Consider the following 27,795-nt stretch of genomic DNA (forward strand, 5'->3'; position numbering starts at 1 on the left):
TTCTCCTCGTTGACTTATGCTCAGTTTACTGAGACATGCATTTTCAATCTCACTTCCATCCTCAAAATTAAATGCAGAGTCTTTCCAGAAAAACACAACTGTACAGGAACACAAGAAAACAGAATCCATTGTGAATCAAAGGAATTTATATTACATTTTCAACCACTCTATTAATGTATTTGTTCATATAAGGTAGAAAAAACAAGTTGGCAAAGAGTGCATGGTATCAAAAGACCCATAAAGACTAGTAACATTGCAAGTGTGCTCCATCCAGTGAAAAACAACAATAGAAATAAAGAAAAAGAGCAGTAGGAAAATCAGAATTAATGCCAATATAGCATTAATCTAATGGCATATACAAAACATCTGATCTTCTCACCTTCATGGCAAAGATCAGTTTAGTAGCCACACACTGGACAGAGTAGAAAGGTGCTTGGAATCCAGGAATACCTGGGAATTGCTACAATATTCCAGAAAATTTACAGGGACAACAGCAAGCCCTAACCAAAGATAAAGAGATAAATATTTCATATTGTTTATTTCTCTTATTTTAATCTGGATACAACTCAGATGCAAATAAGAAAGCTGACAGAGCTTCCACCTCCTGACATCAAGCAGGTAAGACGCTGGAGAGCAGTCCTTCTCCAAGCAGAATGCCAGAGCTGTGGCAGGGCTGACAGTGGTGAGCTCAGTCCGTTTAGTTATAGAGARCACCATCTATGGACACATACAAAGAAAAGATATTTGATGAAAAGCTCAACAAGTGATCACAGCCTCTTGTAGCATGTGTTCAAATTAAGATTATTTTTCAGAAGTTCATCCATTCTTAAACACAACTAAAGAATGCAATGTATTTCRCACCACTAAAAGGCCCCAAATTAAAATTGAAACCTTATGTCTTCTAGGGGTATTCTTTAGTTTCATCACAAGTTACTGCATCCACCTGCAAGACTCAAACACATGTGGCCCAGTTTATGTAAGAGGTCAGATTAGATCATAGTAATGTTTCCTTCTGGCCAAAAGTATACATATACACTTCAAATGGGCAACTCCAAAGGAGATCAAAYTGGGGTTTGACCTTACATTCTTGTTTAAATGAGAGACTGGAATATCCGAAACCAGTTAAAGCGCCATTTACTGGTCAAGTTTGAATTCAGACCAGAAACCCACTTAAATACTGTTTAAGTGTTATGCCAAAACAGCACTCCGGTTTTATTTTAATACAACTAACTTGTTTACATAGAGGAGAATCATCTTTCTTCCATATTTAGACTAATACTACCATAAACATATATAACCATTCCTCTAACCTCCTTTCATTCCTCTAACCTCCTCCTTTCACATGATGGTCACTTTCCATCATCACACCCATATCCTAAGTTGCAAGTTCTGCATCAGCATCTATGCAGGGTGCTGTCTCTTGTTTCAGCTGTCTCAATAAGCATTTTCTGTTATTCCAACATGYATATCCTTACTTCAGCAAAAGGTGAGAAAAAAAACTTCCATTCCTGCTGCAGTAAAAGAACTTGACTGTGATCTGCAATGGAAAGTGAACTATGCAGAACCTGGCACTACAAGGAAGATTTCAAGCAACATGTGGACCAGCTCACCAAGCAGAGAATCAAACAATTGCAAAGAGAGCTGGCACTGAATGCAGATCAAAAACCTTCTCAACAGACCTCCTTAACAGTAAACTGAGTATTTCTCCMAGGAAAATACAGTTCAGATAGCATTTCGCAAATCTGTCCGAAGGCTTTAAGTAAGAAGAACTGCAAGAGAAGTTGGTAACTACCAGGCAGGTAGGGACATTCMGTCTGATCAGTCAGAGCACAATCAGCCTCAAGACAAAACATTTCTTTTYTRAAAGCAGTTCTGATCCTCACAGTCRAACATTACAMCAACAYTTTGCAGAAGTCTAACCCTACAYTAAGTAGCAGTTATTGCATTCCTTTYTCTAATAACACCTAGTGAAGCTAAGATAAACGAATCCTATTAACAATAATCAAAGAAGATCCTACAGACTGATTTACTATGAAGAGACACAGAGTATACACTATTGAAACCAGACAGCTGTGCTGAGTCTACSCCACACACTGGTGAAGCAAAACAAATTTGCTAGCTAACAGAGACAGCAAATCTCAAGCAAAACTATTCACATCCATTTTTACTCCATCATAATTATAAATCTCTGGGCAATTCTCTGTCTTCTGCACCATGGTAAGTGGAAGCCTCACTTCCTCCAAGYGCATCAAAGCTAACAAATCTACTTTATTGTGCAATTACCTTCTAGCTTTGATCCTACTTTCAAAGTCCCAGTGCAAATGCAGATGGCTTGTTCATAAGATGGCTCTCACACAAGGAGAATCCCAATGAACCACAGGATTTTCCACACAAATTGATCAGGGACCAACACACAGTTATCAATTATATACATACAGAAAAATCCTTAACCAGTTTGTCCAATACTCCCAAGCAGGTATAAAAACCAAGGTGGGAGCAGTACATAGCTTAAGAAAAACTGCTGCAAGAATTTCCAAGATTAGCTGATTGATGCTATGTAAAAATATATTTAGACTGTGTACTTCTACAGTTTTCATATTTAAAGACCTGGAAAACAGAAGGAGAATAAAACTACCCCAATAGAAAGGTAAAAATAGCTAGGCATTGCCATTGCTCAGTAAAATCATTTGACCAAAGGAAAAAGCACCATACTGTGGCCAATACAAACCACTCTAGACTTTAAGCACTTATCAAAAATGGGATTTAGGAACAAACTGGACTATTACTTCATAGTCAACCTCCAGACGAGGACAAGGATACAATTGCTGTCATTCCTGCAACAAAAATCGATGCACTACATTACAGTAAGAAACTGAACCKGAAAACCWAAACTTTGTAAAAAACAGAAATTTCTTTAACTTTTCATGTTACTATCAAAAAAAGCTCAGTCTCCAATCACCCTACAGATCCATCATACAGCGCTACCATACTCTGTATCTTCTCCCTCTAATATTCCCTATTGTCTCATAGCTGTTCYACAACACATTTGTACTCAGATCATCTTCAGGACAGTGATCCAAAGATAYACAAGCAAGCCACACTGTGATGGCCATTATGCAATCTTAATGCATTCCAATGTACCTCAGCAAACCAGAGTTCACCGCTCACTTGAAGAATGTAATAATTATACATAAGATATATAAAGGGTTCTTCTGTAAAAAAAATTATTTTCAAATGAGCTACTCAGAATGGTCAAATGACATTTTCATCCAGTCATGGGTATTTTGCAAAAATACCCACTTTTGCTCACCATAGATAGATGAGATTATAAATGCTAAAGCTGCTACTTTTGCTCTCCATTTTCCTGCCGACACTTTTCAGAAACAGAGGGATATCTAAAAATAATGAACTTAACATATTTGGTGGCTACCTCAGCCCAGATTACAGGCTTTGTCACAACAACAGTGCTACTGTATGACCAGTACATTGACCGTAAGCTCAAGACATCAAATGCTTCATGATCACCTTTTGAAAACAGTCATCCCAGTTGCAGCAATTTGTCTGCTAGAGGCTTACATCTAGCAGAAAAACATTCATCTCATCTGAAGAAACAAAGGATATTAAAATTCTCCAGTGCAAAAACTGCAAAGCTGAAAGCAGCTCCTAAAGAAAGCAGACAGTTGATACACCTGTTAYAATTCAAAACTTTTAAGGGAGAAGTGGCAGACTATTAGGGCAGCATGAACCTTATCTGGCACTCAATGTTACTAGCATAAAATATCTATCTGAACCAGGATTAAACAATGGGTAGGTGACAAGAAAAAGGCCATTGAACACCATGGTTCTAATAAAGCGTGCAGACCAACAGTGAGCTCTGAGAGATCAATCTCTGAATGCAACGTACAAGTTAATAACAAGCCTCTCCAAGGCACCCATGCTCACAAGTGCTCAAGGTTCCCAAGAGTTCACCCCTTAATGGAGACAATCACTCTTGGTTTCATCTGGCTTCAAGCTTCAGACCCCAACCACCACCCAAACACTCACTCTTTCCCTGCCATAGCATAAATCATCTTTAACAGCCTAAACAGGTGCTTCCACCAAGTGAAGTCAYAATCTAAAGATTCAAAACAACGGCATAATGCCGCACTGCCAGGGAATTTCCTCAGAGTCCTCAACTGCATCTGGCATCATGCAGTACACAGASAGACGTAAAAGGAAGCTTCCCATCCTTTATCTGACACCTTCATGAACTACAGAACCAAGAGAGCAAACAATGGCAAGAACAGACACTCTGAACAATGTTATAAAAGGTTTCTGCATAATACTCTCATCCAGATGTCAACACAAGGTCCCAGTGAGTGAGCAAGATTGTTTGCAGCAAAAAACAAAAATCTGAAAGCAAACCTGGAGCAGTGCCATATAGGGATATCATAACCAGAATCATCCCCTCTTAAATAACTRTTAATTCCATAATAAGAAATAAAAWTTATATAGATGTGCAAGCWGTCCCCATAAACTTGTGGAATTTCTAGGCACCATCTGAAGTTGTTGCTAGAGTAACTTATTATTTGTGACTTCACAYTTGTGAATGAGCAAGTAAAAGAAATGTGCTGGAGAAAAGTTCCTATACATTACATGTCTTGACTAATAATTGCATTGGAATTATGTAGGAATAACTGAYAGGTAAATGTGTTTTGTTTCAGTATTGTGTTTTCTTCTTTGAAGATAGAAGTTCACTTTTCAAGATCCTATTTATAATCAATTCCATCTATTCAACTCTATTCAAAATGCTACACCTCMCCAGCTCAGAGAACTGGGAAGGGAGTGGGAAGTGGGCATGAATCCTTATGTGTGCATGGATCCAATCTACAACTTTAAAAAGAACAAATTACACCTGCAGAAGGGAAATAACATCACACACACCAAGTAAAATTATAAATGGCTATAAATGCTGAGACTCAAAKAAAAGCTAATGCCCTGTGGTCATGAACCCTTCCTCATAGCTAACAAAAACAACAGGAGCATTCCAGCACATACCTGGGCAAATGATAACACTGTACTACTGGAAACAAACAAACAAAACCAGGTGKTTTTTCTTTTTCTGTCCCTACAGCATCCCTACAGTGGCATACTGGGTCATGGGAAGCATTGGTCAAGATCTATGGGAAGTCAAGTCACAGTAACTATCCACTTATCCCACTAAACATGCTAACCAACCTCTGACTATGGAAAACCTGGACTTTCACATTACAAAGAATCTCTCKCCCTTAAAGATTTTTACTTGTCATCTCAAAACACATATGCCAAAATATGTGTTTGCAAACGTACTCTATTTTGCCTCTAAGCAAGGGTATCACTGTTCATTCAACTCACGTCATATGGGTTTTAGTTTAAAACTATTACATAATCTCCCTTAAGACAGAGAGTAMAAAGTAAAGGCAGTTAAACATTTTATTTCACAATTCTTACCTTCAATGTTAACAACAAACAATTGCCTGATGTTTAAATATTAGCAGATTACACAGTCRCCACAGGACACTGTGATTGTCTGACCTTCATTCTTGCTAAAGATCTGAACTGAAAGGTGAAGCTACCAAAGAGAGTATTGGAAATAATTTACAGTTTCATGTCAGAATACAAATTAATCCAGTGAAGACCTATATTGTTTATGCAAGGCAGTCACTGTAATCCTAGGGGTTTGTCTGCCATTGACTTGCTGCACTTCAGTCAAAATTGTTAAAGAGTTCACAATAACTCTCCATAATTCACGTAAGTTGTAATAKACCTGACAACAATAATTAAAATCTTCTCATCTCTTTAAGAAACTGCAGAAACATTTTCAGCAYTTTAATACATTTTAATTACAAACTATTCTGCTTTTAGCTTGAATGATTTTGGCTTCTCATCTGTGAGTCTATTTTATCATAGATATTTGCATAAAGCAATAACTGTTTCATTAAAACATTACATTTACTTCTGCTGCATTGCCCTCAGAATGTTTTGTGAGAACACTTGGCTGCAGTGGAAATAATGATGATGATGTCAAACTGAACATTTTGATTTAAAGACAAAATTACTTTCAGGAAAGCATTTTTAGCAGAGGGAAAAACAGCATAAAACCTTTTTTTTTCCAAAAAAAAAGTATTTCCATTTTCTTTGAGGGCATTGCAGTCAAACTAAACTCTAAAAATACCARATTAACAAACACAGAGCAGTGTTTAAGACACTAGAGAAAATCTAGCACTATTCTATCAATATCTCAGTAACCAGGAGCTCTTCCATATCATTCCTTGGATGCTTGGGTTGATGTCAKCACCCTGACATCACAAAATGAATTCAGAACAGCATGTTGTCCATTCCATAGTATCCTGCTTTTTAGCACCAACTGTCAAAACTGTAGCAGAAYTCCAGAAATCTACTTTTTGACCAGTTGATCCACCACTTTGAAACACAAAAAATTAACGCTTTACATCAAAAAACACTGGGTAATGAGCCATTACACCTCACAGCTTTCACMACCTGCACTACCCCAAAAAGCTTTCAGTGAACAGAAAAGCCAGACCTCACACTAGTTTCCATTACATACCCCTTTGATCAAATTGTGGGTCATACACAATGAAGTATCTCCAGCTTTTCAAAGCCCAAAAGAATTGTAGGCACATATTCTGTATAAAACTTCCTAAAAACACTGAAAGAAAACAAGYGTATTTGGCAGTCTTTCTGTGCATATTTCGCTAAGCTACTTCTATCATTTTCAAAAGTTTGGTATCCTCTTTACTTCCTTCTCTCCCGCACACCCACAAGAAAAAGGGAAAAAGCTGATTTATTATCTTTAACTTGTCAAAGGCACACAGAATAATTTTTAAGCATTAATATAATAATGCTATTTCAATTATACTGGGTATGGATGTTTGCATGCTTGAGAATTAACTATTTTGCTTTGGGCTATTCTCATAGCTGAGATACTGGATTTGTATGTAATGGAAAACAAAAAGGAAACTGCAAGAGTTTACATCATTAAGAGTTTTACACCACTATTTTTTTTTTTTTTATGGAGAGAAGCTCAAAACTTCTGTAGTATAATGTTCACAATGCAGAAAAGACTAAATCTGCTGCTTCACACCAGTCAGTCTTGAAAGAAAAGATGCAAACCAAGTGACATCTMGGTCTGTGAACAGACCTAGTAAAAGCAATTGTAGAAAGTTTGTTGTTGCCATGTTTTTCTTCCTTTTGAACAGCATCAACATGGGACTAATTCATGATCTCTAGAAAGTAGTTTCCAGTTAGACTGACACACAATGGCAAGCAGTCTTAGACAGGTGAAGTGACAGGAAGGAGGAAGGCTGACTTGATGTCAGTGACAAAAACTATTTTAATGGAAATGTGAAATTATTCAAAAATTTCTTCTCCTAAACACGTGAAGATTTCTCTAGTCAGATTCAGACTGCACAATGGGCTGAGAGCAGGAATCAGGCAGACGCAGTATTTTTACATACTATGTTTTGCTAATGGCTTTTCATACTCAGTGCCTCACTTAAAGGTTTCTTCTGTCAAAGATCTGTTAAATCAGTGATGTTTCATCAAATAGTAGTTGTCAAACATGATAAAGAAGTACAATAATAAAATACGTGACCAAGAGGTTTTAGTAGCCAAGGATCCAGGGAAGAGTGGAAATAGGTTGTATTTCCAAGGCACAGAAAAATRACAGTAGTAATGAACAGCTTGCTTTTTGTATTCAGGAATTCTAATTTTCAGACCTCTTCTATCCTAMAATAAGACCTACATATCAGGTCATGCAATGGATGAATGTGACAGGAAAGTCAAATAACAAAGGACAGRTGATAATGCTTGACTGCTATCGCAGAACACGTCTTTCAATTAAGTCCTTCAAGTAGGGAGACTCCTGCACTGCTACTGATATGGGCAACATCCTAGCCTCTCTCCCACATTAAGRGCACACACCAGACCCCAAACTTGACTAAGCAGAAGTAGAGGAAACCTGGTGCAAAAGAACTGCAAAAAAATGCAAAGCCAYACCACACACATGACTAAGAGGCATTAAGACAGGAGATTTTAATTCTCAGTATAGGAACTCATTTCTACACATTTGAACACAGACCTTTAAACCAGCTGCATGTACAGACATAGAATCTTTGTGTCATGATCCTGCTGACAGCYCTTCATGTTTTGGAGATGTTACCCGCATTTTGATTAACAAGAATCAACCTTTGACGAACRATGTAGTCAGATGCCGCTCATGCTACTCCAACACTGAATAATTTGCTGCAATTTATTCCTTTAAAATACTCTAATYTACTGCTTTACTTTGATGAAGTGGSCAYATTTGGTAACCTCCCASAATTAAATATCCATTGGCTGAGGCAAAAACCCAAAACCCCACAAAAATTATGATTCTAATCAATGAGAGAGTTCATGGAAGGTGGGATAAGAAACTTAAAGCAACTTTCAGCAACTTAAATACATAGACAATTAGATCTTTTTCCTCCTGCTAGCTGGATGATTGGCATCTGGTTTAAGATCATTCTTGTGAAAGCATCCTCCCCTGTTGACTAAGCGTACTTTTAGGCAATATGCAAACATCATCAGGAGGAAGGTAGAAAWATGTGTTCCCTTCCRTATTCTGAAATTCAGGCATTTTTCCCTGTACACAACGTCAGAATGAAAAAMGAAGCACAGCTAGTTACTTTTTCCTCTTCATCTCCTTGCAAAGCTAGCTCTAAAAAAAACTCCAGCCTGTCACAGAACCTTCTTTGAACCTTCCATTTCCTGTTAAGTTTAAACTTATCTCCTCAGATAGAAGTGAAGCTTGGCTCCAGGAAGGAATATTTTTAAAACCTCAGTGAATAAAGATCAGGTAGTATTCACCTACAGAAACTGAAAAATGTGAAAAGAGAAATACAAAACAGTGCRTGGAGCCAGAAAAATCTGTGGTCAATGGCATTTTACATAACAATCTGAATTCCAGTAAATCAATTTCAATTACAAAGGAACTACCAACAAGACAACAGTGTCACAAATAGAGACAGAATATACTCTATTGGGGAAACAAGTGAAATTCAAATACATCAAATCACTGTTCTCATCCTTTTCTTAAAGTTTTCAGTCTAAGAAATGTGTTCAACTAAGTAAGAAACACTCAGACTTTAAGCCCCTACACGTCCCTCCCTGTGCAGTTYCAGTCAGGAATGATATATTTTAGACTTGTTCAACAGTTGTTTAACTAAACAGCCATGGTTTTMATACTTCAGAACACTAATTACACAAAAACATCTGAACTACAGAATCACAAAATAAGCTGASTTGGAAGGGACTCACAAGGATCATTGAGTCCAACTCTTGGCCCTGCACAGGACCAATCCCAAGGGTCACACCATGTGGCATTGGCCAAATGCTTCTTGAACTGTCAGGTTTGGGGCTGTGATCACTTCCATGGGAAGCTGTTCCAATGCCCAACCACCCTCTGGGTGAAGAACCTTTTTCTAATACCCAACCTAAACCTCCCCTGACACACAACTCCAGGTCAACTCCAGGTCCTTCCCCGGGGTCCTGTCACTGGTGACCAGAGTAAACAGATCATTGTCTGCCCCTCTCTTCACAGCATGAGGAAGTTATAGACTGTGATGAAGTCTCCCCTCAAGTCTCCTCTTCTGAAGTAGGAGGGAAAATAAGGTCTTGCTTCTAAGTATTTATAAGGTTAGCTCRTAACCATGGTCATCTAGCTACACCATATCTTCTTCTGTATTCTAACTTTGAAATTAAGTTTACTTTTTGCAATCCTCCAACCACCCTAATCACCAAGGCCATAACAATCATAGTTGTAAAAAAAAGCACATGTATTAATCTTCTAGGTCCCCATAATTGCAGAAAACGCCTTTAAAATCCCTGAATTTTTTTAACTGATGGATTAAAAAAAAACAAACAAAACTAGTCTTTAAGAGTTACAGGGTGTATTATCTTCACATGGAATTGATTCACAGTGGGACCTGAAGACTGGAAAATAGTTTAAAGACTACATTCTTCAGGTGTAATGCTAATACCCTTCAAGTAAAACTATTMTTTGATACTTCTGTTCTGAAAAGAAGACACAATCAAGTTCCAGCTATATAATTTGAGGCTAATCTCAATATAATCTAACAATAGTTCTACAGATAACTACAACTCTAGGACTATAATTGCTGGCTCACCAAAACTTGGACCTTAGCAGGTGAATTTAATTCTGTATTGTGGCAGCTTCTAGCAAATAATATATGCTGGTCAGAAAGCATTTAATGAGCTTTAAAATGCTCTGTTTCTAAAAGCTTGTTCTTCACATTACAACATATGATTAACTATTTGCCTCCTTGATCAGTCTGTTTTGCTGTCAGACATTGCTGTCCCAGATGCCCAAAAGAGGTGCTGGAGTAYATTTTTTATCTGTTTTCTGGAAAGTACTGCACTTCACAAAAAGGTGATCTTACAAGCCTGAAACAAATATATGTCTGTGTTTGTCTCCATATTACATCAAATTTAMCCAATCTAGTAGTATGTGGTAAGATGCAGTGTTAACATCTTCTTTCATTATTTGCACCTGGTTTTAATCAAAGACAAGTAGTAATAATTCAAACAGCACTAACACAGCTGGGAAGCGTTCACCTGTCATAAGGACAGTTTATGGAGCAAGAATTAACAGTTTCAAGAGAGGATCCTGTCCTATTCACTGCAATCACAGCCACCTAAAATATTAGCAGTACAAATGCCAAAAATTGGAAAAGGCTAAGCAGACAAGACAGGCATGTGCAGAGTAAAGACAACTTGTACCTTAAGAATGGAAATAGATTACAGAGTAACTAAAAMAATMACAAGTTGCAGTAATACTATTTATTACAATGAACTTAGATTGCCTAAGTTTTCTGAATATGGTACCTGGGTTGAAACAAAACAAAAAACCCCAACCAACAAAAAACAAAACAAAGACAAATTTCATAAAAGGTCTCCAGCAGAGTATCCTCCCTCCAGCTCTGGTCCAGAGYCTTTGAGATCAAGTCTTCTACTGAAGGGAGAAACCAATATCATTGATGCTAGCATGGATTGGCTGCTAGAGAGTAAGACCAAGTGCATGTGGAGGTCATAAGTCATAAAGGCAACAGTAATCTAAAACACAAATGCATGAAACCTCTCTGTAGCTACATTTTTCATTTTGACCTTTACACATTTTAATATGGATGCCATAATAATATGGATATAATAATACGGATAAAATGTCAGTTTAACAATTCACACGTGTATCAATCATTCAMAAACTACCAATCTAAGGAAAAAAACCACAGATTATTGCATGGCACTCAAGGTTCCTTAATCTTCAGCACTAAGGTCAACCGCCTTTAATTTCCAAAATTTCTGAAGAGGTAAGATTTCATTTCTCAGTTAGAATTTCACCATCTGTCTGACTCCTGTAGACTACGGTTGCAGTTGTCTTCTGCGTGCGATGTTGAGCTAAGGCTGATCAGCACTGCTCAAAAACCATGTAGGGACCAGCTAGGCTAATCACGGCAAAAASCACCATAAACTTGCTTAAAGCAAGTGGCAGTTACTCCTAAAGCAGTCAGGTCACATTTAACTACATAAATAAGCCAATCAAAGACACATCTTTTAAAAAACAAAAACAACACAACAGTAGAAACATTTGCAACAGTAGTCTGATTTTTTACTTCTGCTTCCTTGGAAAACTCCTTTCAAATATTTTCTTACCAGTCCAGGTATTAGGCCATATAGAGCAAATGGGACAAAATATTTCTAAAGAGTTGAGTAYAAATATTTAAAAGAAAAATTATGACAAAGCTTTCTTGGTGTTTCATTCCATTTTTAACTTTCCTTCTTTCAACTTAAATTGTTGCCTACTGGCATGTAAATAACTTGTGGGTAATTAGTTACCAATTAGTTCTACGACAATGTCACAATTTTGCCTATGCAATATTACAGTTACATCCCCATGGCTACATTCTTCCACCACACCTCCTACCTTTAGGAAAAAAATCCCTATAACCTCTATGGCTATCCTAGCATGAACCATGGCTGACAACAGATAAACYACTTACCAGAAGAAAAAACCCTGCCTTCTCATTTCTCTGCTGAGCAGTGGAAAATGCAAAAGCATCTATAAATGCATGGCAGTAAATAGTCCTATGGTGGCCACACTAAACAACCCTTCRCAGGTTTCCAGCTTAAGGTATTTCTGTGCTCAGTGCCATCCACATAATTCTTTAAGCTGCTTTGCTGTGAACCGCATTAAGGAACTGATCTGATCTGATGCAAACAAAACCAATTTATAGATACTAAAACAGAAAAACAAAATTGTGTCACTTTTTGTTGAGTCAGTTATCCACTCCAATTCAYCCCAGCACTATTACACTACCCTAGCATTGCCACTATTCTAATATTCCGTTTAGCGGAATCACAACTTCATGGCTACTGCCAAGCTTTTAAAAACTGCAGTGACCCGGCAGCTCAGGAAACAAACAGGTACTTCTTCACACCAACCCAACCAACAGAACAGCTACAGCAAGTTCAACCCTGGCAYCAGAGCACAGAGAAACAATCAGCCCAGTACCAGGAAGGCAAAGCACCAGTTCCAGAGAACTAGTCTAGCCTAGCCTTGGCTTTCAAAARAGAACAGTAAGCTCCTAAAGCTATGGAAGTAGTAACGATACTAAGATTTTTAAAGTATTTTTAAAAGGTTTGGCTGTGTGGGCACAAGTCTGCTCATCTCAGTGCACTCTCTACAAATAAAACGTGTGTTTGTGTATTTGCAAACTCCACTTTGCTCAGCCTCTGAGGGTCAGATCCATTAGCACGCTCCACTACCTCAGTCACAGCATGATGCAAAATCCATTCCATCTACAAGCAGAAAGTCACATGCRATTTAAGTTTTTTAGAACCCCAGAAGTTTCACCAAGTTGCACATCCAGAACCRCCACAGCCCTGATTTGAACATGTAGAGACATTTCAGACACACTAACCAGGCACCCAGCAACTAGCAACCACACATGCAACATGTCTAATGTACATTGGCAGGGAGCACCAGGCACAGCAACCCTCCAAAACTGCAGCAGCTGAAGGCACTGTTCATGCAAAATGCATCAACTCTGCTGGCAACAGAGAATCCAAATCTCCCCCCTCCCAGCTGGGTACCCTAATGGCTAGAAACTGAATCAGGTCCTGCCCAACTTCTCTTGCCCCGATCCTTGTGTTGCATTGTAACTACACAGTGGCCCTGCCTGAAACAGAGATGCAAACTTTGCTGTTTAAGGATCTCCCTAGGACTTTTCTTCATCCCTATCCTTTCATTTCCCTATCTGCTTTAGATGCTCCCTAGTCAGCACACAGGCTGTTTTGGTACTGATGCCTGACACCTCTGGTAGGTTTCCTAATTCTAAAGTCAAAAGGTGAAAAAGTTAGGCATGGAGATGTAAAAAAAAACACCAAAAACTCATCTTTGCCTAAATTGGTTATCAYATGGCCAGAGTATAAGGCAGATCTCCAAGGAGACCCAAAGAATGACCTTAACGGTCAGCAAAACAACACTTCTTGCAGGCTGCCTAGGCATGCAAGACATCATAAATACATGAATCCAGCAGCTGATGTTAGGGACCTCACACGTATCAAACAAGAGGAATATGATTAGTCCTGCAACAAGCAGTATTTCTTCTGTTTCTTCTGTAAATGCACACAGTTTGGTGTACATGCACTCACTCTGCCACTCTCTCTCTCAAATTTTTCTTTTTTTCAACTCTTCAGAGAAAAAGAAAAATGCCAACAACACATTCCTTATGAGCAATTTCATCCTTTAACACACTGGATTTTGTTCAGGTCAAGTAACATTTTTGGTAAAAAATATAATTGCAATTGCATGTTTCTAAGATCTTGTAAATAGCATGACATTATTTTAAAAACTTATGAAAAATGCATTTACAGTGTTCTTTTAAGTGTTTTAACATAGCTTCAGCTGAAATTGCTTTATTCCAAAGAAATTGAATATAGAGTATTTTCATAAGGACCTCTTTGTCGCTTTGCAAATGACTGAGATATTGATACTTTCCAGAAAGAGAATGCACCAGAAAATATGCAACCTTACATTTTACTAGCCATAGTTATCTAACACCATAAAACATCAGTTGCTCTGTTTGTGAAGATTATGTTGTAGCTAAAGCAAAACAGCATGATTAGCAAAGTCAAGTAGTGCCTAGAGGCCTTATGCAAGTTTAGGTTTGGCACCATACAAACACACAGGCTCTATTCAGTATGGTAAAGCCATTCTATAGCCAAAGCAGAGGCAATTCCATAGATCAAAAGCAAAAATGAAGCTAAAATTCAGCCGCACATTCATGCCATCTTCCATGAAATACAGTATCACATACCTCCTTGTCAAACTCCTTGGACAACAYAGACAAATAAAATAGATATTGGCCTAAACAAGCTGGTCAGAAGAGRCATTATTATCATTCAGAGATGTAAGCTTGTCTACATTAGAGCTCCAGGAGTCCCTTTAACATGTGGTTTGAGGCACATTTGGAAGAGCTCCTCTAACCTCCTGGGACACAATGCTGCATAGAAAGAGGAAATACTTTCCCAGTATGATAAAATCTAGATAACTTTAAATACTTTTCAGCAGGCATCACGAAAGACAAGAAGTACACATAACTGCTGGGTCCAGTAGCACTCTCCTAGGCTATACATAAAGCAAAGTCACCCTGAAATTCTTCTTACAGGGACATTATAATGGAAAGGATGAAGTTTCAAAAACTTGCCAAAACCACTGGCAGTTGCAGCATGTCATGCCATCAGTGTCTCACATATTGAAGACGTAAAGCAAACTCTTTCACCACCTCCTCTCGCCCCCACCTTGCTCTTATGAAGAAAGGTGAGGTCAGCGAGGAAATAGTAGTACAAAGACAAAGGTAAAAAGTGAGACAAAAACCCCACTGTAATAAAGCTTATTTTCCAAGTAACTCAGAAGAGTTATCCACTGCAGAAGAGAGCTGTACGGACTTCTTCCACAGCAGAGTTGCTCCAGGAGTGCCTTTCCTGGGGTTATTCTTGCCAGTGGGCCCTGTAACATGCTGTGAGCTTTGTGAGACTAGGAYTCAAGCAATCCTCCTGAGGGTAAACATCATAAGCAAAGATTTATGCAGTAAAAGAAACCAAATTAAACTAAACACATAAACTATGACAGGCARGAAAGTGGAGTAAATTACTTGGTTTCTCCTCTGTTTCAGCTGCAGTCATCATTCATGCCACTTTGTACTTGGAAGAGATCTGAAATTATCAGMACTCATACAAATTCAGTGTCCTTCTATCAGGCAAATTCTGCTCTCTTAAGAAATCAAGATGCAGTCTTAAGTCATAAGCAGCATAAATATATTATTTTTTTCTGAGGAGAAAGTGGGAAGAAGAGTCTCATGGTACATACAGGGTTTAAGAATTTACACATTTCTGCACAGATCCAAAATATAACTACACATCAGCAAGCATTGGACCTGCACAGACTAGCAACAGGAATTTCCACGTGGATATTACATACTGTTATCACATCCAAAAAAATTACCACGCTACTATTAAGTGCCTTGACACAATTAAATCTATRGTACATAAATCCAGTAGTGCTTCAGGGAAACAGATTGCTCTCTCCTTACTCACCAGCCACTTTCCTCTCCAAAACTGATCTGAGTGGCTGGAGCCTGTCCACAATAGACTCCACTCCTTTCATGGACAAAGTAGCCCATCATGATGCCAGAATCCCTCACCTCTTCTTTTCTGAGGGCCCAACAAATCCATGTCCAATGCAATGCAATTCTTCTCTTCCATTTTGCTGGAGGAAGGGAAGAATGGCACGACTGAGGGCAAGAAGAGCAAATTCAATCTCTTCCCAGGCACACCCCACACTACTGCTAGCACAAGAGAAAAAAAGCATGGGAGAAGGAGCTGAACAAAGAGGCACAATGGAGCTGTATGATGCACAAAGGGACACACTGAGTGAGCATRGCAGCAAAATAATCAAAGTGGCATGGTTGTACCAGCATCTAATAGTTTCGGCATTGTTTGCAATCACTTTTAATGAGAATTGCATCTCCATGGTGCCTGCATTTTAACCACTGCTTAGCCAAACCTCACTAATTCATATCATCCAGGGCAGGCACTGGATCGCTTCTGCAGACAGAAAGGCTCATAGAGTCAGGGCCAATGGCATCAATCCCTCACAGAACTCCAGTTAATATGGCTGAGATGATGCATCTTGCAGGACTGGGGTGTTCAATGTGACTATACTAACACCAAGRCATACAATGAGCCTGTGATTGGGGACTAACTATTTTTGATATGACAAGGTTTAGGATTTTAAAGGTCAATGTGGCAGTAACCAGAAACAACATTTAATTCCACTGATACAGCTTCCATAATAAACAGTTTCAGAAAAAAACCACAAAAGAGAATTTTAAAAAAAGTTGAATACATGAAAACTGCATAACAAATTTTCTTYACCTTGCATTAGAACGATCCCAAATATTGTCACTTAAGTCAGCAACAAATCTCTATTTGTTACATTATTGATGTATTTCTGACAGTCAGGCATTTGTTCTTCAACAGACTTACACATGCAATTAAAATTAAGCATGCAAGCAGTCCCATTGGGTACTGATGTAAGGTTCATGCCTTCACTTGAACAGTCATATAASAGCTAGCTTTTTTATCTTGCAATACGTGTGTTCACTTTCTTCATAAGACAATAACGTTAAAATAACTTATACATTTTGGGTAGAATGAGCAACCAATACATGCCCAAAGGATAAAAGTTCACACATGATCTACAAAAAACAATTACATTAGAAGCAGAGAGAGTCCACAGTATTTAAAAGTCAACTCTTGTATCATTATTATGCAGTTCATACAATTACTTAAGTTTATTCACATGCTACCCATAGCAAAGATAAAGTTTAATGGCGTTCAACTGCTTCCATGCTAAGCCCGCTATTTTTACAGTTTTCTAGGCTTTGATTTATCTACCAAAATTATTTGAGCTTTGAATTTTCATCAATGAAATTTTCAACTGTTTTCAAACTGTTGTTTGAATGGAGCTTAGTGGTTATGAAATATAAAATTAAAAATTTATATATTAGCTTCCATAAAAATATCAGTTTCTGACCTTAAGTTGAACAAAGTAGCAAAGGCAAAATCAACTACAGAAAGAAGTCTCATTGAGAGATACCTTAGAACTTCCCCCTGAAAATATGTTTATATTTTACCAAGCAGAAGGACTTTAAAAAGACAGCAAGTCACACTTTGCACATGCATGAGACAACAGCTATGCCCAGAACTGTGTAGCAGAATAGGGATCAAGGGTAACTGACATTCACTCAACACAAACATTTAATTTTGCTGTAAAACACACACCAGGTGAATGGCAAGGGGCATCAGCTAGACTGTGTAAATTCTCTTTGGAACTATCTGACTAAAGGGCACAAAAACAACATTGTGACTGCATTGTTAAACACTCAAAAATAAGAAATAAGCAGGACACACTGTGTAAAACTTCAGTGCATTGACATGAAGATGTTCCACACAGCCTCTTTTTTTGCACAATGCACAAAAAGAAGCCAGTACCTAGGATGGTAATTTAGTTACCAGTGGGTAAAAATCTACTGGAAAATCGCACCTCTGTTTTTTACTGGCAATTTGTGTATATATAATTTACAGTGGAGTTTTCCCAAAACAGTTTCAGAAAATGCTTTCAAAGTCTGAGGAAAGATATCAATGTGCAATACACATTGTTTAAAATGTTGTATAAGTTGCAAACATTGCACTATATACAACGAAGGCAATTAAATGGGGCTGCAGTGCCCATTTCTTGGTACCTGAGTGCTTAACTATGTAGCCTTAACAGTATCCCATTTGGGTTTTCCTTTTGACAGACTGAATTCCTAGAGTCTGCTTAAAATGTCAACATTGGAAATCTTGCAAGCAAAGACCAATTACATTCAATCCCAAAGACTCATATGCCTAAAAGGGTATAATTAAAAATTAAAGGAAGCAGTCATGCAGGATACTGGCAAGGAGAATGTACCAAAAAAATTTTAGGAAAAGCATTTAACTCACCAGTCCATTGTTTGGCTGAGGTGAAAAAGGCAAACATTACTGAGATGCATCAGTGAGGAAGTTAGAACACAAATCAAGGCCCGTGCCTGCAAGCACATGTGAATAACTTCAGGCCCAGAAGCTCTTTCCGCGGCAGTTATTCACATGTGTGCTCATATGTTATCTTGAAAGTACAAAATKCTGCTCACATCTTGCTACTGACCTCAATAAAAATAGAAATTCACCTGTGYTTAACATTAACTGTTTCAATTGAAGAAGACAAAAAAAAAAAACCCTTGAAGTCTCACAAAGTAATGTAATAATTAATCCATTCTAGCTGCTCACAGTTTTAGTTTGTTTGTTTTTTTTAACGTAAGTCTCTCAGAACACACTTAAGCTTGCAACTAGAAGCCTTCCCTGGAAGCTATGTGAGGACTGTACACCGTGGGGTACAAAGTGCTGTGCATCTCTGCCTTGCAATGCACCAAGAACACTTATGACATGAGGATTAAGCCATTATTCTTTYTATTGGGTATCTCTCTGCCAAGCCTGATGTAACCCAAAATGTACAACATTCAGTTAAGTGTCTCTTCAAGTGCTGAGCCTTTCCAACATAGGATTGTGTAGATTTTGGGGATCTGAACTGTGCAATAAATCTAGCTAAAAAAAAGGGCACCATGCAAATGTGTAGCATGGCACACACCTGATTAGACAAACATTAAATACATATACAGTATTTTTTAATATGTGACTAGTATAGGTTCAAATGGATTGCAGATTACAAACCACTGCTTGGCAAAGAGAAAATAAGTAAAAGGTTCAAAAAGACTGTGAATGGAAGACTTTAAGTCTTTAAACACCAATAGTTTGGTAAAATGTAATTTATATGCTATGTGTACAGACCAGTGGGCATTCAAAACTCTAAAAAAGTGCTAGATAAGGCAGCTGAGATTCACAGTGAACACTAGATTTGGGGATGAACTGYTTCATATATGCTAGCAATGAGGAATCAAATATTGCTTAACCATTAAAACAGTATGCAGTTCAGATAACCTAAGTTCTTATTAAGAAAGTTGCTGACCAAAGCAACTCTGTCACAGACTAGCTAAAATAAATGAGCACACAACTGTGGCCACACTGAGCCATGTGCTGCTCTGAATTGTTTCGGGAAGCTTTATTTTCTGGTGTTTCCTCAACGTCAGTCTCACCACTGACTTCAACAGAAGAAGGACATGGAGTAATTTCTTTTAAAAATCTGAGTAATCAAATATTAAAGTTTTGAAACACCAACATTACATATAATTGAATCTGCCATTAGATAWGGCCTTGATATAGCCAATGGCTAATCTTTTTTCTGGGATGGGAGTACTACTGAGGGATTACATAAACTATCAATTTATTTATCTTTCTGATCAACTGAAAAGCCTAAACAGCTTGATATAGTCAAGCTACAACCTGACAGGAGAGCACTGGGAAGCGAAAATGGCTGGAAATTAAAAACAAATGTGAAAACAGAAGGTAAAAATAGGTACATAGAGAAAAAGAGAGAAAATGCAAAAAGGGACTAGTGCACTGAGGCCTGCAAGCGGGACAGGGCCAATATCTTGYCCACTCTGGGACTGGCCAGCCGCCGTCCCAAGAACCCTTCATCCTCTCGTCCAAACAGGTGTGTGTGTCCGCATGTTTAACGTGTGTACGTGTATTTTTATACATCTGTACATTGTGTAAGTAGGCGCACGGAGGGCTCCTCACTGAGACRCTACTGGGCCCAACTGCGCTCAGCGGAGCCGCGGCCGGGCCGGGGCAATGCGGGCCAGTGCAGGGCCRCGCCGGAGAAAGCGACACCGGCCCCGGYACCGGCACCGGCACGGGAGGACCGGCCGCGGGAGGCGCCGSGCAGTGTCATTCACGCTGATGATGCATCGCAAGCGGAGCGCAGGCCCGCTGCTCCCGGTGCGGGCAGGTGCGGATCCTCGCCGCGCCCGCACCCAGCCCCGCCGGCCAGGGGGCCGCCCGCTGCCCACCCCCCGCTCCCTGCAGCCGGCGGAGAGCGGCCGCCGAGCCGCGACGAGGAGGAGGAAGCGCCACCGCCGGGTTTCGTCAAGGACAGACCCGAGGTCAAGCCCGGCAACCGCCCCGCCGCGGCCCCTTCCCCGCCGCCGCCCGCCGCCTGCCCGCCCGCGGCGGTGCCTTACCTTGGCAGCCATGCTGTGCCCGGCGCGGCCACCCCTTCCCGTCCCTTCCCGTCCCTTCCCTTCCTCCGCTCCCCTCCCTTCCGACCGCGGCACGCAGCTTCCCCGCCTGCGCACCAGCCCGCCARCGCCGGCCGTCACCGCTCGCTCTCACAGGCAAGGACGGGGCGCCGCCCCCGCCCGGCCCCGCCGCGGCCCCGTGATCGCCCGGCACGGTCCGGACCGGCCCCGCGGGCTCCGCGCTGGCCGCCGGCAGAGGCTGAGAGAGATGCGGCCTCGGGTACCGGCGGAACATCCGCATTGCGGGGCGAGCACCGCCTCATCCCTGTGAAGGGCCCGATTGCCCTCCGGGTCCCTCCACGGCYACGGCTGGTGGCCCAGCGGGCCAGGGGGACTCGGAGCTCTTGGGGACCCTGCAGCCTCTCGGCCCGCTGGAGATGGTGACCATGTCGCCCGCTGGTGACTCGCGTGCTGAGCCCAAGGAATGCCCTCGGTGTGTTCAGAGGACACCGGGACAAACAGCGGAGGGATGCCGACACTTTCACATCAAACCCTGCTGTCCTGCCCAGCGCTGTTTGCTTCCCCTCGAGACAGAGTGCTGTGCGAGGGATGTTTCATCCAGCTGCAGCATCCCCAGGCATCGTTCTGGGATGTCCCAAGAATGAGCTCTGCCTTCAACCAAATTTTGTCAACGCCATTCTAGTTCCTAAGTCAGCATGAATGTGACACATGAGCAGCCCCGCTGCAGCTCCGGGCTTCYGAGGGCATTTTAGGATAGAATGGGGTTGGTAGAGGAGGTAGAGAGCTTGCCATGCGTGTGTAACTAAAAGGTTGCTTATAAGAACAGCTCCAGGGCAAGTTTTCGAGCTAATAATGACGTATCAAGTTAGTCATAGCTTTGAGGTAGATATTTCATCACTTTCTCTTAAACTGAGTTTTGTTAAGATACTAAAAAGGTAAAGGATCTCAGAGAGATCTATTATATTATAAACCAGAACCATTAACTCTTTAATCGCTTTCAGTTGTCTTAGAGAGAGACAGTAGAGGMATGATAAGGATTCCTAAATGCATCTTCATGGTAGAGAGATTACAAGGATTCATAAACGCACCTGTACTTGCCTGCTATAAATCTTTGAAGAGCATATCTTTTAATGTTTTCAGTCCAACAAATTAACTACTTTTGGTGCGTCAACAAATTGTACAGTCTACCGTGTGCACCTTCGAAGTTTCTTGCATCACCTATGATGAGGTGATGAGACCCAGCAACATATCCAGCAGTCTTCCAGTCTCAGCTTCTTGCAAAAACCTCCCACTTGCTGGATTCTCTTCCTGTTCTACCTGTCCCACGTCTGTGTGCCTGCTGCATGTGCTCAACTGTTCTGTGAGGCAGTGCAAACTTTCTCYTCTTGCTGCATCTCCCTGACCTAGAAAGTAGCAGTTAGATCAAAGCAGACTTAGAGCCTTCCTCCAACCACACTTTTTCAATAAAAAAAGTAACCGACTATGTAATGCTTATCTGCAAACTAGATAAGTAAATACTGTCACCTTGTCATAAATGAATAGATAATAGCAGTCCATTTATAAACAATGGAAAACAATCTTCGATTATTTTAATGATACCACTAAGAACAGAAAAAATACGTAGAGAAAATAGCATAACAATTGTCTTAGAATATAAATACAACATTCTGTGTATATTCATAAGTTAGGCTGAAAGTCCTATTGAGCTTTGTTTTTGTGAAAACAGGCTTCAATGGGATTTTTTTTCATTTAAGACTGCTAAGAAAATTACTACAGTTCTCATGTTATATTGCCACATGGTCTTGAGCCAATTGTGAAGGAAAAACAAGGAAAATTGCCTATGTTTCAAGCAGACTCGTGGTGAAATTCAGAGGTAAGTGAAAAAGGATGACCCTGGAAAGCCTTATTCAATTGCTTCTTAAATGCAACAGTACCTGAGCTCTTCTAACACATAGAATCATAGAATCATGGAATGGATCTCTGAAGGTCATCTATTCCGAGCCCTCTGCAATGAATAGGGGTATCTTCAACCAGACTGATTTACTCAGTTTATTCAAGATCATATTGAATGGGTAGATGCCCCATCCAACCTGATCTTGAATATTTCCAGGGGTGGGGCATCTACCACCTCTCTGGACAACCTGTTCCAGTGTTTCATCATTCTCACTGTAAAAAATATCCTTTGCTTTTTCTAGTCTAAATCAGCTTCATTTCCCTTTCTTCAAGAGCTCCAGGCACCTTAAGATCTGAGCATGCCTTCAGCACTGCCTTGGTCCTGACAAAACTGGAAGGTCACTGCTTTGCTTACAAGGAAGCCTGAGTTTGTTTGGCTTCACAAGTCTCTGCTCATGACCAACATGCACATGCAGGCCCATGTTCCTTATCTTTATAGAAAAGGCAGWGAAGGCTAATAATGTTTACGTTTTAGATGGTGAGCAATATGACTGTAGAGGACTACAGCACTTTCCTTGGCCACATAATCAACTTGTTTTCAAAGTCCACTGTTGACTGAGGTTAGGTTCAGGCCCATGTGTCATACTCATTTCAGTATGTTTTGACCACAAAGCCTTAGACTGGGGAAGGGAGGAGGAACATTTTTCATTCTCTCTATGAAGACATGTCATTGTGAAGAGGAGAATCCAAGATCAGCTGGACTGGAGAGAAACATGACTCTTTTATATGGTAAAATGTGATAGGATGAGTGTGAAGTTGTGGATYCGTTTTCATTACAAAGCACACAAGTATTATTTAGAGAAGTTAGGCCCTTTTGTCTCCCCAGCCATTTTTTTTTCTGTATTTTACATGTAATACTGGCAAAACAGCACACAGCAACTCCAGGGCTTCCTTCTACAACGGGAAACAGCCTAGAGTTAGTTCCTTCTTGTGCTGTCTTCTGACAGAGCAATCTTGAATTTGTWCATATGGAGATGGCTTTTGCGGGAAGAGGTGCACCTTGTTTCCAAAAGAAGCCACAACCAAGTATCTCGACACTGTCCTTGAGGTGAAAAATCAGGCTTTGATTGTTTTCATGTAGAAGAGAGAATGAGAGCTGATTCACTGCTTGATGTTTTAACTATGAGGGTACTGTATGTCAGGGCAATTGTGTCTCAGTGGGCACATACAATCTCCACTGAGCTTATTAATGATTGCCYTGGAGAGACCAACAGCCGGGGGCTCATGATTTTTTAGACTTGCTAAATGACTGGTAAAGGTTTAACATTTATCTGTTGACCAGTGCAAGGCAGAGCTCAGCATGCTGCTTATTTTGGATCTTATTTGTTACTCTTTCCATTACTCCTTCTATTACTCTGTCTCTATGATTTCTCTTACAGTGTTCTGGATTTTGCATGGGCAGATTAATGACTAAAATGTAGGCATTACAGTGTGCAGCCTAAAGTCAAGAAAATATCTTCTTGGATCTAGAAAGATCTGAGTGCATSTGGGGAGATCTGGAGAGGACTGGATCTGGAAAATCAGATCTGGACAGATCTGGGTTGCTAAMTACCTTGGTGAAAGGCTGAGATAAAGCAAAGACTGACCCAAAGCCCTCAAGGTCCTGCTGCTATCCAAATTATGGAGCTGTTTTCTTCTGTATACCTTCTCTCTGCCTCACAACATAAAAACTAYCTTCTGTTAACAGATAAAAACACATGTAACACATAAAAAAACATTGTTATGTGTTCAGCAACATGGATATTTTTTGTGCTAACTTACCGCAAAACTGGCRCAAAGTACATCTTCCTGCAAGCATAGCTTATAGTCGAAATAAACAAGGGGCCTAGTGGGAAAGAGCTGGATGTTAAAAAGAAATGAGCACAAGGTTTTCCTGAGCAGATCTGGTTTCTTAAAACTCTCTATCGACCTGTCTCCTTCAGTGAAGTCTTAAGGAAAGGCATGAAGCAGTATCCCCTTCCTCGGGTCAAGGGTTTGGTATGCGTTTTTTGTTCTTTCTGTGTTTTTTGGGTTTTGTTTTGCTTTGTTTTGTTCTTAATGAAGAATGTTTGGCTGATTGGAGTTAACACATCTGTTTTAGTGACTCCTAGCCAAGAATTTGTGCTTGCACAGTAGGCCTAACCCTGAGAATTTCTCTAATAAAATATGACTCACTCTGAATGAATCATTCACTATTCTTTGGTTTGAAGTATATTCACTGCAGATCACGATTTCATCAAGCATRTTTGCTGTTTTTCTGGGGTTTTTATAATATTGTCTAATTATTGTCAATATTTTGTTTTTGCTCTTGTTCTTTCAAGTCATATATATTCTTAATTTAAACACTGTTGTTTATTTGTGATTTTTGAGAAGGTCAGCCAAACATGATCTTATTCCCTTTCCAAAAACAAGATTTTCAAGTACTTTTACATGCATGTGTAAAATTCATTGTCTATCAGTCTTTCTGCCAGTGAAAAAACAAACTGGTCATTTAAATAGTTCAAGGGAAAGGGAAKATAAAAGCAGCATGTAGAAGTATGAATAATTCATTAAAAAATCCATACAAATGGTAGTGTATTTTCACAGCTTTCCCATCTCAAAATGCRACACTATCTCCCAGTGTGTGTATTATGTCTACCAGGAGAATGGAATTCACAAAGTTAGAAAGAGACAGCTATGATTCTGTCTTACAGCTCATAATGGCATTTACACAGGCATTGCTGTAAAAATGAAACAGCTTTACCAGGRCTATGTTTTAGAAATGCATCTGAAATAACCAAAGAAGCATTGCTGCTGATGATGAGTAGGGGGTTAATTCTTCTGTTGGTGTAAATCAGCGTAGGTGGTAGATTTGTGCTGATTTACATTGGTTAAGCCCAGAAGACAGAGGGGATACAGGACAAGCGAAAGATGCTATATTTATTTCATAAGTGAAAAATACTTCATAACTCAGGCACATCATTGGCATGAATAAGTTATGAAAAATCTTCACAGCCAAAAGAACATAATCATCCTTCATGTATAACAGATTTGTTTATTCTGTAAAGATTCATTTCAGTTGATTAATTATCAGTATCTGCTGATGGTGGAGGTAACAAGCCATCTCTGATGAGAGAATCATTTTAGGACATGCTCAGAATATTTTATCACCTAGTGCAAGTTGTGTATGCTTAGAATATTTATCATACCATGTACTAATAGTATTACATTTTATAAGCTAAGTACTGAATGTCGATTATATTACAGATATAGGAGTTATTTATATTTTTCTTGAGRTTTTTTGAAAGAGGGATATTAAAAAAAAAACAACACAATAACAATTGTGTTTGCATGTCAAGTGCTGAACTGTGTTGCTGCATTAAATCATTGTTATTCTGGACCAGTAAAAATTTGCATAAGTGCAAATGGCAGCTCCTAACAATAMCATCTGAATTTTTTCACCTTACACCAAATCCAACCAGTACCAGGCACTGGCCATTATTCCCAGATGGAGGTTAACAAGATGGAGGTTTATCAAGAGGTAGATTACCTTCTTTATTTATCAACTAAACTAAATTGCAACTYCAAGTTAAAATACCAGAAGAGAAATTAGATCATCTCAATACTGAAGCATTTATGAAGAGGGAAAAATTATAATAAGTCTGTCAATCATTGCAAAATAAAAAGAAAACGTAGATCAAATTTTTAATACGGTATCTTAATTTGCTATTTATGAAGTTAATTTTAGTCACCAAAACACCTGGAATATAAAACATTATYCCTAACAAGATAGATTGAAATCTTTTACTAAATCCGTTGAATAGACACATTACTTTAATAAGACTTTACTCACAGAATAGACTAGGTGTCGTTTAACAACATTTTTAGGTCTATAAAGTGTATGAATGTCTGCACACACCTTTTGTGCAAGAGGACAGCTGGATTTTAATTAGCCAAGACTTTGCAGAAAGTAGTAGAACCTCTGCAGAGTTTTGTACAAAGCACTGAGTTTCTCTTAGCTTCAACAAACTTACGTGTTTGAAAATATAAACATTTGGTCATCTTGAAACTCAGYGTTTTCTTTCATTTGCAAGCCAAACCCCATCATTTTTTTATTTTCCATGGAGTTAGAACATTTATTAATTATTAATACACATTTCCAAAGGACCCACTATGAGCCAGTCTTTTTCCACAAGCTGAAGAAACATGGTCTGGCTCAAAGTCCTTTAAAKCCAACTGGAGCTTTTCTGTTAGTTTCAGTGCTTTGCTTAAAATTGAAGACTATCACCCAYCTTGGTATTTACAGCTCTCTGTTATCATTGTATGCCAGCTTTTGGTATTTGTTTTGTTAAAACRAGATGGATTGAGTCAAAAGTTCAAAAGGTTTTTAATTACTTACAAGATTGGAAGCACTGATAGCAAGTGTGTTTATCTAGGGAAGATGGTAACTTCTAATTATTTGGAGTAACTTCTTATTATTTGGAGTACTTGTTTTTAATTTCATTACCAAGAAATGCAGGTCACATTGCTTTTGTATGCATCTGGTCAAAAGTCAGCTGGCATCCAGTTTCAACCAGGCCTGAGACTAAAGAAGYGCTCTCAGAGGTATTACATTCATCCACATTTTGTGAAAAACAGCAGCCTGAWAAAGTCTTATGATAGCTTCCACTGAAGAACTGACTACACTGTAAGTTCATSTCTTGAGTCCAAAGAATCCATATCTAAAGAGGTACTAGGAAACCCTAACCACAGGGGAAGACACTAGCCCAGCTACTTATCTCTTTCAACTTCTGAAGAATCCACAGGAGATCAGATTTTCTAAGTTGCTCTGCTCACATAGCTGCTTGCTTGGTAAATTGTTTCTCTTTTCTCTTTTCMTTTTGTTTGCTGTTGTTTTCAGTTTGGTTGGAACCAGCCTTGGTGAGGTGGGAAGAAACCATCTGGATCTACGGTTTCATGACGTAGGCATGATCTTTCTCAGAATTAGTTGTATGATCAGTGGTGATTCAGGAAAAAGGCATTGTTCGATTTTTGTGTTTGGTGTCACAGAGCTTTTCCAGCCAGGTGTCCATGCTCTACRTATCAAAAACTGATTTTCAGGGCATTCAAGTAAGTTCCTAGAAGCTGAATTGAGATGTTTTGGTTGTTTAGTCCACTACTTCTGTAGTTAGCAAAATTTAAACAACAGATAGAGAAAATCCCCTCCTATGCTTGMTGAAATCAATAGGAAAATTCCCATCTGGGATTATGATAGAGGTGTATGAGGCAGAAAAGGATTCATCTCTTTTCTCATTTTCCACTGCTTCTACTACAGCAACAGAACTAATCATATGTGAGTCAGCAAAGTGCCCTTTTCCAGGGAGAGAAAGGAAAATTTGCAAAGGGGAAAAAAAGGTTCATCTCTGCCATGGTGAGGAGAACAACTTTGTCATGTACTGCTTTCTTGTTTATATTAATACAGAGTGCCTTAAAATGCACATCGCYGAAATGTTCATCATCTCATGAGAAAATCCATTACCTTTGCCTTCTGCAAGAGCATCAGAGAAAG

The 27,795-nt window shown here is 39.4% G+C and overlaps 1 protein-coding gene across 2 annotated transcripts in view; it reads right to left on the reverse strand.

Moving 5' to 3' along the window:
• SLC25A13 (solute carrier family 25 member 13) overlaps window positions 1–20,367 on the reverse strand; it is a 99,752-nt gene extending 79,385 nt beyond the window's left edge. Inside the window, exon 1 of one of the 2 annotated variants that reach the window (XM_057370670.1) lies at window positions 20,319–20,367. In XM_057370670.1, coding sequence (XP_057226653.1) covers window positions 20,319–20,330 — 12 coding nt within the window. In that variant the 5' untranslated portion in view covers window positions 20,331–20,367. Of the gene's footprint in view, window positions 1–18,144; window positions 18,164–20,318 lie in introns of those variants that run through there. The other variant, XM_057370671.1, reaches the window with a different exon arrangement.
• Between the last annotated feature and the right edge of the window lie 7,428 nt (window positions 20,368–27,795).

The sequence above is a fragment of the Malurus melanocephalus genome, unplaced genomic scaffold (genome assembly GCF_030028575.1).
Source record: "Malurus melanocephalus ecotype Western Australia unplaced genomic scaffold, MMel_1.1 scaffold_130, whole genome shotgun sequence".
Classification (NCBI taxonomy): Eukaryota; Metazoa; Chordata; class Aves; order Passeriformes; family Maluridae; genus Malurus; species Malurus melanocephalus.